The 13,951-nt window shown below is 39.2% G+C and overlaps 1 protein-coding gene across 2 annotated transcripts in view; it reads left to right on the forward strand.

Annotated features, from left to right (window-relative positions):
* Nucleotides 1-13,951, forward strand: part of LOC117956784 (neurocalcin-delta B) — a 23,839-nt gene continuing 9,888 nt past the window's right edge. Inside the window, exons 1-4 of one of the 2 annotated variants that reach the window (XR_004659365.1) lie at nt 1-202; nt 8,626-9,041; nt 10,816-10,921; nt 11,706-11,944. Coding sequence is in view for 1 of the 2 variants with exons in the window: in XM_034892040.1 (XP_034747931.1) it covers nt 8,664-9,041; nt 10,816-10,921; nt 11,706-11,800 (579 nt within the window). In the remaining variant the exon portion in view is untranslated. Of the gene's footprint in view, nt 203-8,625; nt 9,042-10,815; nt 10,922-11,705; nt 13,234-13,951 lie in introns of those variants that run through there. The other variant, XM_034892040.1, reaches the window with a different exon arrangement.

Raw genomic sequence — 13,951 nt, forward strand, 5'->3', positions numbered from 1 at the left:
CTAGCAGGCTTGACGTCAGAGCGGAGACCGTGCAGCGGAACAAGCCTGGTGTCGAGTTTTGGACTGAGAGCAGCCGGGAAACTCCAGCTCCTGAGTGGCTCCCGCAACCTGTTGCAGCCTTTGTGTCTGAAACGTTGTGCCGCGAGGTAATGGACTATTAGAGAAACTTTTAACAGGGACTCCACAGCAACTGAAAAGCGAGGTAAGTTGCCGCTAATGTTGGGTCCGTCCCTCCCTCGTAGTTTGTCCGCTTCCTGTTACTTCTTTTTTTTTTGTGCAACTCCGGGGAGATGAGTTTACAGGTTGAAGCTGCAACGCTAAACCAACACTCTTATTCGCTTGTATAACATAAAAGAATAGTATTTACATATTTTCCTCCATAACGTTGCAGTGCAGTATCATTGCAAGATGCTAGCAGACGATTAAGCTGTACCTAGATTTCTAATCGGATGAGGCTGCCTCTTCTGTCCTAAATTACCCCTCCGTAGAGCCGGTGAAGGTTGTACTTGATGTCTTCATACACTCTCTCCATATTTAATTGTAGAGTAAGAGAGGACATGATGTGAAAAAGGAGTCCTTCCGCCACACAAAGCAGAGCAAGGCAAGGCAGGGTATCTTATTTCAGCCAATACACATCAGTCAGTCACTGGATTTAAAAAAAAAAGAAGAGAGAGATAATTATTGGACTGGTGGACTTGACAAGTGAGTTAAAACGTTTGTTTTGCTGTAAATGAATGCCTTTTGGTAGAGATCCTCTCATGTACAGTGACAGTGTTGTAACAGTGAGATGTGTTTCACTTTAATGAGCTGACATTTGCAGAGCTTCAGAGCATTACATGGCGTAACATTTAGGATTAAAGTACTTTGAAGGAAGGTAACAGTCAAAGAAGCCAGGGCATCAGATCAAAGCCGAAACATATTTGACAGTGACTTCGATAATCTATAAAGTAATTGATCAAGCTAAAATGTCAAACATTTTCAGCTTCCAGCCTCTGAAATGTGAGGATTTGTAGCTTTCATTATTTATTTTTTAATTTATTTTTTACAATGAACCCTATACAAGACTATATCACGAAACAGGCTCAGTGCAATCTACCCTGCGTCCAAGGTGTGGTCTTGTACTACAACAGACAATGAGTTAAATGATAACGTTTAATAAGAAGTTTTAAATTTCAAACATGTCTTTTAACTAGTGGGATGTAAACAAGGACCTGTAATGGCTGAATTTCCTCATGTTCCTGTGAAGTGTTTAGGAAGTAATCAGAGTGGGTGTTGATGTGAAAAGACGCGAGTGGACCCAGAAGGAGAAGATGAAATGTTACAGACAGTGACAAGAGAAGCTCAAGTTAATTGGATGAAATGCAGATGCAGGGAATGAGAGGACAGAGGTTCACTCACGCAAAGAAAACAGAGCACTACTACTGACACTCTAGTTTCTAAATGTGAGGCTCTGTGGCTTCCAAATGTTTGATTTTAGTGAATTTCAACCAAAACTCGATGTCCAGCTCCTCCGCTCACCTCAGACAGCCTACTAAATATAGCAACAACATTTAAAGACCTGCGGAGGTGCTGCTGACGCAAGGGTGGAGTCGAGATAATAGCCCCCTTGGTGTCGAAAGCATCCCTCCAAACATTTCAAGATGCTGACACTCGCAGACATGTGCTAAATTTGAACAGATGCTATTTTCATCTGCGTGGGTTTGTTTTGGCCACATTGGCTGCAATCCTCTGTAGTTATGCTCCTCTGTGCAGCGGCCGGTGTTCTTTTGAATTGAATTAGACCTTTTTTTTTTTTTTTTTTTTTTTTTTTATAGAGAAAGTGGATAGGGAGAGCAATTGGGAGAAACCAAATGATGAGTAGAAGATTAAACTGAAGGAAGAAGAGCACTGTTCAAATGTTGAGCTAAAGAAATAGATTTTTGGCCTGTCACGCAGATCATTCTTTGGATAGAAAGCCACATTTCACACATGCTGTGCAGCAGATATCGCTGGCCGAGAGGGGTGGGAGTCGCACACATTGCACAGATTGACATTTCCATCTCTGTAGCCTTTGTCTTTATAGCATGCTGCTTCAGAGAACGGCACATTTAGATATTCAGTGCAAAGTAAACAGCACTCTCCTTGTGCAATCGGTAACAATATGCTGCGAGTGTGTGTATGTGTGTTTTGTTAAATCCCGAGTCTATTTCAGCTCTGCCTGTCTTTTTGCACTTTTTGTTTTTCTTGTTCTTGTTTACTCGCTTATAATGACTTCTCTGTCATGATTGTGGTTTTCTGCAACGCCTAAACACACAAAGCCCTCGGGCTGAAAATGGGAGCTCATAAGGCAGGATGGATGGGATTTAGAGAAGTAAAGACATTATTAAAGAATGTGTTGCAATTCACATAATTTACATCCTAAAACTGCCGCAAAATAAACAATTAAATATCAATTGTATGATATTTGAGTCGGCTAAGACAGCTGCGTCAGAGCATGTACCAATATTTACATTCCGCTGATGTCCATTGAAATGACAGAGGGAGTAATGAATTTATTTTGATCACCACAAATATTAAGGAAGTGTAAGATGAAGTTGCTAGTAGTGATTTCACCTTCAGCCACAGTTTCTATGTGATACTGTCTTATGTTTGCATTCATGCGGAGCATGCAGACTGCAACTAATTGTTATTTTCATTAAAACCCAATCTACTGATTTTTTTTCTTTTTCTTCTAATTTTCAGAACCTTTGGTGACATATATTCAGTACGGTCTCACAGTGGAGAAGCTGAAAGCAGAGAAAGTTTGGCAATTTGATCAAAATAGTTAATTTCTGTCAATCGAGTATTCCACAATAATTTCCGCTCTTGACTAGTACAGGTCGGACCAACGGTAGACCAGCCCCCTGACCTTACACTAAGTAACACGGGAGATAGAGTTGCATTCCGATATTCAAGAAGCCACTAAAGCATGCTACACTGAACAGCCCTCGTCATATCACTTGTAACCTGAGCACCGGTGCTCCCAAAGCTATGTTGTGCCGCAGCAGCGTTTGATATTTCGAAATGTGCTGCTGATCAGACATGTGTGCTCTAACCAGAATATGTTTCCAGATAGATTAGTATAGAATAGTGTGTTAAGATGTTGAGGAGAGCTGCAGGGCCATCCTTTTTAGATCTCATGAGATATGAGCCGAAATGGCACGAAACCAACCGTTTCTACGGAGAGAACATGCTGTACAAGCCTTCTTTGCTTACCACTAAAGGCTAGTTTCAGTTGGTTTGAGTGATAATTGCTCTGACATGACTTTGACGTGCTCAACATAATGTGTCTTCAGTTGCTCACATGCAGCAGTAAATTACACTTTAAAGCGTGGTAATGAGTTGAGTGTTTGATGTGCTGTAGGATCTCAGTAGTGAGGGAACTTTTGCTACCATGTCAGTTTTTGTCCTCCACCTACGAGTGAACGTCTTTATTTAAAAACTTAAGCATGGGAGGGCTTTGATCCTACTTTCTGAAAATACTTTCACATCAACATATATATATATATATATATATTTTTGTTCACCTTTTGGGCATCAACTAGAAGACAGAAAATAAATCTGCTACATATTTGATAATCGGTTAATTGGAAAAGTCATTTAAAAAAAAAGATGAAATACCCCCCCCCCAAAAAAAACCCACAAATTTCAGCTTCTCAACTTAATTTTTGATGGTTTCTTTCCATTTTGCTGTAAGCCTGTCGTTGGACTGTGTTAATCAAACACGCTACTCTGAGCTCTTGCAAAAACAGATGATGCGAAACAGAATTACTGATACACGACGTGCTTAGCAGAGGAGAAAGAGAGTGGTTTTGAAATGAAGCATTATTTAATTTTGACCTGTGGGTGAATGTCAGATTGCTGATCATGGTTGAGAATGACTGGCCTCAGCTTTGCAGGATGATCACAGACGGATCATATTACATTGTGAATGTGGGATTCACAAACTCCCTATTTTGTGATTGGGTGTCTATTAAAAACTGATTTCATTCCACTCATGTTGAAACAAATATTAAAGCTGAAATTAGTGATTAATTGGTCGACAGAAAATGAATCTGCAACTTTTTTGATAATCGTTTCATCACTTTTTTTAAGCGGAAATGGCAAACCCTCATTGGTTCCACGTCAAATATGAGGATTTGCTGCTTTTCCTTTCTTATTTTGTCTGTTTCTTTAGTAAATTTAGTATTTTGGGGGTTTTTGGGTGGTTAACTAAATAAAACTAGACATTAAGGATGTCATCTTGACTTTTAATTTTTTCATCCAAATGATAATAACTGAATGATGCCGACCATAATTTTGTTTCATGGAAGTTAAAGCAAGAAGTTTTCGTGATGCTTTCAGTGGCTGTTGGATAAGATAGTTGGTGCTGCTGATGAGAGTTAATAGTTCAATTGGTCTCAAAGACCATGAGGTTGATCATGTCCTCTGCACAACGTTTCAAACACTGAACAACATGTGTGTCCTGTCGGTGTTATTAGAAACCGAAAGTGACAGCCTGTTCTCTGGCGGATTATACCTGCACAGGCTTAGGTCAAAGACTCAGGTTTTTCTTCTCTTGGGCGCACTCCCAAGGTTAAAGGGCCTGGTGTTCGCTCACTTGTCTTGACCGTATGAGATGGTGGAGTTAAAGACTTGGCTCAACCACGTGACCTGTCCGCTTGTCAAAGCCTAGGTTATGTAACAGTGACAATAAAGGTCTGCCAGTGGCAGAAGGTAAGAGTCTTAACGGTTAATTATAAGCAGTGATCTTCAGAGTCAAAAATAGGGTTCTTAGGGGTGACTAGTTGAAGGGATGTTCAGTAGAGTTCTGAGCTTCACAGAAACTACACCCAGCTGTGTCGTCCAGAATTGTTTTGAAAGAAGTAAAATACTTGCCTTGTAGTAATGCCTGAGCATCCAGTGTGAGACAAAGCTGCGTTCATGTCACACAGTAGATCTGCAAGTAATTATTTTCAGTATTAATTCATCAATTTAGCATTTTTCCATTAAAGTGAAAAATGGGCATTAGAATATGTTCTTGTAAAGCCTATAAGAGCACATTAATTAACCTTCCCTCGCTCATGTTGAGTCATAGGGAGAGAAACATTTTAGTCGGCTCTGTTTGTGTAAACCGTCGGGCTGAAAGTGGGATTGGAGCTACTGCTAAAAGCAGACAAACAATCCGTCAGTCTGCACAGAAACTGTAATTAATTTCTATTGTGGATCAAAGGTGGCGTGTAAAGAAATGTTTGTGTTTTTGACAAATCGCTGCCAAAAACAAGCACTTGTATGGTTAATAATCATGACAACGCAGCCTCAATTACCATGGTAACTCTCCACAATCCATTAAGTAATTAAAATGCAGATTACATGTGACGGTCTCAATCACCGCATGAGACAAAAAGTGAGTTTATGGATAAAATGAATGGAGGTGGTCAGGATTGTTGATTGGGGGAATGAACAAGGTTTTGACTTTGGAGAGTCATTATATCTCTCATTAAATGAGTAATACAAGACCTTCATTTGGTTGTGATGGGGCTTTCTAAAAACACATGACATACTGCTGTGAGATAAACTTGTTGGTAAACTGGTGTATGTGAGTGTGTGTGTATATATGTGTGTGTGTGTGTGTGTGTATATGTATATATATATATATATATATATATATATATATATATATATATATATATAACCAGGGAAAGACATAATTGAAGTAGTCCTTGTTTTACAAAAGACAATTTGCTATGCCACGGTCGGTTCATTGGCCTTACCCAACGTTGGGAATGTTTCAATGGTAAAGAAATTAATTATTGATTAACCGGTGAATTATCTTGTCAATTCATTGTTTGGTCTATAAAACATCAGAAAACAATGAAATATGGCCATCACCTATAACCTAGAGCACAAAGTGATGTAATTAAATGTCTTGTTTTGTTCAACTGGCCCAAACCCCAAATCCTTCAATTTACTTTAATCAAAACACTAAGAAAAGCGGCAAATGCTCACATTTGAAAAAAATGGAACCATCAAATATTTGGTGTTTAATAAACGATCAAAATAGTTACCTATTAGCTGATACCCTCATGTTGCCCCTCTCAGGTCCAGACTGTTTATTCTGTCTAATTTACAGGTAGACACACTTCCAGTCTGTTGTCAGCTGTTCACACTGGACCACTGCTGTGTAGCTGCTGTTTTTTGTTCTCGCAGTGAGAAGTGTAAACCGGTGTTAATCTCTTTTTCACACTGGCATTGAAGTGAATTATGGGTAACAGCAGTGAACTCATTAGAGGTTGCTGCCACATTGCTAGAGCCCACTGTTTACTCTGAGTAAATTAAAGGATGAGTGCTGGCTGTTTATGGAGCATGCAAGTAGAGCTGGGCTTTATATCGATATCGAGATATGAGACTAGATTATGTCTTGGATATTGTAATATTGTAATTTTGCATAAGTGGTGTCTTTTCCTGGTTTTAAAGGCTAAGTTGCAGTAAAGTGATGTCATTTTCTGAGCTTACCGGACTGTTGTAAACTGTCCTATTATTTACCTTTGCCCACTTAGTCATCAAATCACATTACTGATGATTATTTATCAAAAATCCCATTGTGTAAATATTTTGTAAAAACCCCAATAGTTAACACTACAACGTTGTTGCGGTATTCGGTCAAAAATACTGTGATATTTGATTTTCTCCAAATCACCCAGCCCTACATGCAAGTGTGAAATGAAGGGACAAGAAGACCGAGCATTAGCAAAACTAATGACAATGCAGGCTGTTTAATTCAAACTGCAACCACTTTATCACAAATCTACCTATTTATACAGTTATTCTGAAAATGCCCAAATTTGTTAAATCAATTTGTGTCGATTGGTTTCCAGGACCCTCTTGTTTCCTGTTGAGTTTGCCACTTAAGCAGCACTTTTCATTAGGTATTTAATGAATAGCATATTCTCACTAAAGCACCCACTTTCCAGGGAAGTATACACGCTGGCAGCTCTTTTTTTAATCAGTCTTGATTAATTAATGGTTCAGCCAGAAGAGTTAATGTAAGACAAGTCAAATGGGATCAGTCTATATTTGCTACAGTTGTAGTTGCCAAATCAGCCAAGTCTAGGGATGTTTCTTTCCACTTTTATTAACTACACCTTTCTTAATTTAGCTCTGGAGTCTTTAAACAAAGTAAGAGAGACCACAAAGCTCAACTGGATACAAAGAGGTGACAGATCTTTATTTCCTGTTCTGGAACAACCTACATACCTGTACAGTAACTTGGCCTCATCTGACATTACTGATTTTTATCTGTCATTATCCGCAGCTAAGTTTAGAACAGCTTCCCTCTTCTCTTAAGCTTGGAGAGCTCAGCAGCAGCTAGCGGTCTGACAGGGGAAAGTGCAAAGCACAAGTTCTGCAGGGTTAAACGATAAACCGTGTCTTGTGTTGAGTGTTGAGTTTTCACTTTCTGCAACGACTCATTCGTTACAGGCTGGAACAGCTCGGTGGCTAGTGAGCGTGTTGTTAATACGCTTGGAAAGCATGGTACATAAACAAGGCAACTTGTACTTGAGATTTTCGAAAGCCTTATCAAAACTCAAACTGTGTGTTTGTTTGTGTGTGTGTGTGTGTTCCTGCAGGAAATGGAAGTTGCATCTGCAGAGATGCACGCACAGGTACATTGGCAGGAATTGGGGTTATCAACAGTGTGTGCTACACTGAAAGTGTGGGTGTGGTTGTGCATATGTGGTTGTGAAACATGAAAATATTTGGTGGTCTCCTGTTGCAGGTGCATGGAAGACTGAACCTGGCTGTTTATGTACACAAGAACGCATACTCAAATGTATCTCCCTGCTGTTCTTTTTTCTTGTGTACTCTTGTAGTTTATTTGATAACCCTTTTTATTTGCATTATTCCACAAAATGGCAACAACAAAACGGTAAAAAATGCAGTTAGGTACAAGTACACCTAACTGTCAACTAAATTACTGCCTTAAAATACACAACATTAAAGCATGAACTACATGTTTAATACGTGACAGTGAAGCTAATATAAAGAGATGATATTAAAGGGAAGAAAACACTTAAATTATTTTATTAAAAAATATCATTCCACAGTTTGTAGTGAATACTGAAGGTTGTTTTACATATTTTCCATAATTTTACATTGACCCTTTTTAGAAGTCAGGAGTTGGCAGGAGCCAGTTTTGTCTAGTCACCCTTCTACTCAATTTTCAATAACTGCTCCTTATGATAACCACACTATTATGTTAACAGCCCAAGTGCACATAATGTGAGGGCACTTGACATCCCAAAACTTCGCGCAGGAAATTATGTAGCAGAGGTGGTAAGCCAAGCTGATTCATCTCATTTTTTTAGCAGTTTAGTTTAGTTGGTAGATGACGGCCAACCTCGTTTGTAGCAGCTGAAGTGTCGGATGTGTTTCCATCAGATAAAGACCAAAACAGTGCTGAAATGAATGTGTATTGATGATAGTTAATAATATTTTAGTAGAGTGTTTACAGCCTGTTCCACTGCATCCAAGTTGGCAAAAAGTCAGATAATGCAGGTGTCTTATTAGTGGATTCATTATTTTGATTTTTTATGTCTCCCCCCCTCTTTTCGTTACTGTGAGCAGTCCTAATTGACGCTGCCCTCACAACACAAGCAGCGACCATGGGCAAACAGAACAGCAAGCTACGTCCCGACGTCATGCAGGACCTGATGGAGAACACAGACTTCACCGAGCATGAGATCATGGAGTGGTACAAGGGCTTCTTGCGGGACTGCCCCAGCGGCGCGCTGTCCATGGAGGAGTTCAAGAAGATCTACGCCAACTTCTTCCCTTATGGAGACGCCTCCAAGTTCGCCGAGCATGTCTTTCGCACTTTCGACGCCAATGGAGACGGGACCATAGACTTCAGGGAGTTCATCATCGCCCTGAGTGTGACCTCTCGTGGTCGGCTGGACCAGAAGCTGAAGTGGGCATTCAGTATGTACGATCTGGACGGTAATGGATACATTAGCAAGGCAGAGATGCTGGAGATTGTAACGGTGGGTTTACTATGATTGCTTTTGTCATGTTTTGGTCATGCTTTATTTCCCTCCATCCTTCGTTCCCTCAACTGCTCAGACTATCTGCTTCTTGAGCTTTATTTAGCCCTCAGTCCGTCAGTGGCCATTGCATGCCATTATGGTATCACCATGTTCCCTGGTCCTAAAACTACTCCTGCAGTGAACATTTTGTTTAGCCATCCACACCAGAGCTCGCTACTCCATATATCAATCTGCTTCAGTGTTCGGCACCATTTGACTGCCCACAGCAGGAAAACCAGCAGCTGTGTAATTTTAGAAACCAGCAGTTCCTCTCAGCCCCTCAGACATCTCTAAATAAGACTTGACTGTGGTGTCATTCTACATGCGAGTAGTCCTCCTCTGATCCTCCTTTTGACTCAGCACTACACACTATTTATCATTTATAGTGTGTCTGTGTAAAGTGAGCGAGTGTGATTATGTGTAGGAGTGCCATGATACATTGGCAAAAAATCCATCAGATGTACATCAGATCATTATCAATTCATCTATTTGTTTGTTTTTTATATTAACAGATGGTTTTTATGACGCCTGATTTTAGAAGCCCCCTCAGCACCCCTTTTTTCCTTGTCTATGAAAAGTTGTAAAATGTGTCCTACACAGTTGCAGAAAATCCAAGGTGACGTCAAATTCCTTGTTTTGTGTGACTGTAAGATAGTACATTTACAGTATACAAAACACAGAAAGCACACCACACTCTTATTAAATTACCTAAAGTAATTGATTATTTTGCTGTCAATTGATTTAATCTACTAGTTGTTTCCGCTGTAGTATTTTTACTGCAAATATGTTGCTGATTGTTGAATTGAAGTTTCTGTGACCTTCATTTCTGGAGTTATCTTCCTCAACACAGCTGTCGAAATTTGACATATTACTTGACAATCATTAGTTGATCAGAAATGTTTTATATTAAAAGTAATTATTCCTTTATCTTTTAGAAATACCAAATTATTACCCTTTTCAAATGCTAGAAGCTGCTTAAATCTTATATCTAATTACATTCTATTGATTTTGTGGTTGCTGGTCAGATCAGCTAATTGAAAAAAATCCATACACTAACTAGCTAACTCATAATAAAATGATCAATACCTGCAGCCTTAATCTCCATCTTTGTGCTGTGAGTGTCTCAGGTGCATTGCTGTTTGGACAGATGATCCAACAAAACTCTTCATCATTAGGAACGTTTCACACTTTAAGGTTAACGTGTCTAATAGAAAGTGGGGACAGGCTAAAAAAACAAAAGTGTCTTTTAAATATCACAGGAAATTTAAACAGGGAAGCAAAACACATTCACTCTTGTTGGTTCATTATCTATTTAAGAACCTAAACTACATCTTTAAGATATGATTACTTCCTGGTGGTTTCTGTGGAGTCAAATCAGACCCGAGCCAAACACAAATGTGAGTTATCCTTTATCTATCTCTCTTCCTTCCAGAGGAGATAAGTTGATTGATGGGTCATATATATATATATATATGTATGTATGTATGTATATATATATATATATATATATATATAACATATTACATTTCACTGCACTTTGCAACAATCCTGGTCGGTATAACTCATATGAAACGGGACTGTAGACTCTTTATTGTTGTCTTTATCGTTGGAGTTTTTGACTGAAATATCTACAAATAAACTTACCAAAACAACAGATTTTACAGATTCAGTCAGAAACATAAAGCTTCCATACTAAAATGTGTGTTCATGATTTCCTGCTTTCCGTATTCAGGCTATTTACAAGATGGTTTCCTCTGTGATGAAGATGCCTGAGGATGAGTCCACACCTGAGAAACGAACAGACAAGATCTTCAGGCAGATGGACTTAAATCGAGATGGTGAGTCTTCACTTTGCTGCAGTGTAACAATAGCTTATAATTGAACTCAATGCCCCGTCAATCTCAGTTTTTTTTTTTTTTACATAAATATATATCTATATATACTTTTATCTATAGTGCTGTCAGTTAAACGCGTTATTAACGGCGTCATTTTTTATTGCGAGATTAACATTCTTTTTTATTTAGCAAACTTTGTAGTTTTTTTCACATGCTGTCACAACAACTAGTGACGTTAGAAATCTACATCATCTCACCGGATCTAGCTAGACTGGAAACAAAACAACAGGCAAGCTGCACAATAGTCGTTTCAATACTTAATTAACCATAATCTCCGGTGAAATAACCGGCAGCTTGCCGTGCTCTGTCACCGCCTGAGAGTCACCTACAGTATTGTCAGATAACTGAATTACCAGCTACCGCTGACCTGAAGGAGCACCAGAGGCGGTGTTGAGGAACACATCTACTAAATGCCACTGATACGACCGAGCTTCCACGGAGGTCCGTAGCGGCTGAAACATCTAGGAATTGCCACTCTATTACTACCATAGACCGTTAAAGAAAGGTTACCACAAAGAAACTTGCTACAGGTATGCTACATACAGACGTTCATTAGTATCAAAAAGTTACAGAATAAAGCTTTAAAATAATTTAACTGATATCACCTTGGGGAAGATATCTGCTTTTTTTTCCATTTAATCTATTTTAGGTCTAGTTAGATCTGGTGCAACACACGTACAGGACAATTAACCACTAATCTTTTCCTCTGTGTCTCTCTTGCTCTTAGGTAAACTGTCCCTTGAGGAGTTTGTTGAGGGAGCGAAGAACGATCCCTCCATCGTCCGGCTGCTTCAGTGCGATCCCAGCAGTGCTGGGCAGTAGAAAACTGGACTTTTTCCATCACAGTTTGATTAATTTAACACATTTTTCAAAATCTCTCCGAGCTGACCCACCTAAGATTGTTGAGATTTTATCACTTGAGCTATAGAGGCCCATACACACACACAAACACACACACACACACACATAGAAAACATGAAACAATAGTGCATACTACAATTACCAAAGCCTGCCGCATATCTAACCTTTCAGACGGCCACATACACAGGCTGTAAATGTGCCTCTGTTTGGTCAAAAGACGAAGACAACATGGGTCTCATATACGGTACAAATGTAACTCAAAGGACTGAAACCCTGTCAAAGACTTGTTTAACACTGAATCAAAGTTGTGCTATCTCGGTCTAAGAAGACAGCCAGCGAGGATAATCCAACAGATTCGTGAGGTACATTGAGCTGAATCCAAGTTTGCGGTTTCTTTTTTATTCTTTCATTTCTTTTCTTTTTTAAACATAATTCCTTATTTGAAGGGAATCATTGTTCTCTTTTAACTGACTCGGTGTGTTGAAGGATGATGAAGTATTGCAGTCTAGCTCCATGTTAACACTGGATGAAATGAAGTCTGGCAAGCGTTCACAGCTTAAACTATGGCTTATGATGACAGGAGAAATGGGACATTTTGGATAGTTTTTAACGATAAAAGATTTTAAAAGGGATGAAAGCTGATTATTTTAATTGTATATCTTAGAGAAATGTTACTTTTCAACAAAAACTGATGATGAAGGGGAATATTTTGACTACAGATAACAACCATCTGTTCTTTTGAAAGTGACTTTTTATGCCAAGTTCTGTGTACACACACACACAGACAGACACACACACACACACACACACACACACACTTCATATAACACACACACCTTTGATTTTACTGAAGACTACATTAACTTGACATATGCATATAAACAGCTGTGATTCTCTTCCTTCAATTAAGGTTTAACAAGCGAATGAGCAAAAAAAAAGGTTAGATCTTATATGGATATATAGTATGTTACTTATATATTCTTCAACTCTGATCACATTGTGGAAATTTGCTGAAATGGAAGAACTTCTATTTTTTGACGTATAAATTATTGGAATGTGATGATAAACATTTTATTTTACTTGACGAATATGATGTGAAAGAAAGTTGTACAGTATATTTATGCTACAGATGTTAAAAAGGAGAGGACCACACATATTGCTATGAATTTTGCTTCAATTAGCCACATCTACATTTAGTGCATGTAGCTGCTTCTTCTCCCTTAAGTATCTACAGATCTCAGTTTGATACCCAGGCGCCCCTCCACGGACCTTATATTTCCCAAGAAGCCAGTAAACATTGGCTTTGTCCTTACATTTCCCTGTACTGCGTGTAACTGGTGTGTAAACGCTCTCTAAATGGTCTTTTGCATCATTAAAGTGCAACAGTAACGTCTCAAGTTTTGTGAAAATGTGACTTTACATCCGTGGAATGTGCACCAAATAATTATACAGTTGTGCTCAAAAGTGCATACCCTTGAAGAATTGGTAATATATATATACCACGTGTAAAGTAAACATGAGTAAGCAGGCAAAACACAAGTCTTTTATCTGTTATGGGATTCACATTGAATTGTAGGTCCTAACGGAATGGCACAATCAAAACAAAACATGGCAGCAAAGAAAAAAATGAACCGACCACTTTTAAAAGTTTATATACCCTTACTTCTTAATACTGTGTATTGCCACCTTTAGCATCAATGACAGCGTGCAGTCTATTGGAATAGTTGTCTGTGAGGCCCCGAGTTCTATCAGGTGGTATAGCTGCCCATTCATCTTGGCAAAATGCCTCCCGTTCAGTCTTTTGGTTGTCTTGCAGGAACCGCACGTTTGAGATCTCCTCAGAGTGGCTCGATGACATTAAGGATAGGAGACTGTGATGGCCACTCCAGAACCTTCACCTTTTTTCTGCTGTAACCACTGGAGGATGGACCCCTGTCAACTTGGCCTTGTGCTTGGGCTCGTTGTCGTGCTGGAAAGTCCATGAGCGTCCCACGCGCAGCTTCCCTGCAGAAGAATGCAAATTGTCTTCCAGTATTTTCTGATAACATGCTGCATTCATCTTGCCATTAATCTTCACAAGATTCCCTATGCCTTTAGAGCTCGCAACCCCCC

Source organism: Etheostoma cragini, chromosome 14 (assembly GCF_013103735.1).
Source record: "Etheostoma cragini isolate CJK2018 chromosome 14, CSU_Ecrag_1.0, whole genome shotgun sequence".
NCBI lineage: Eukaryota > Metazoa > Chordata > Actinopteri > Perciformes > Percidae > Etheostoma > Etheostoma cragini.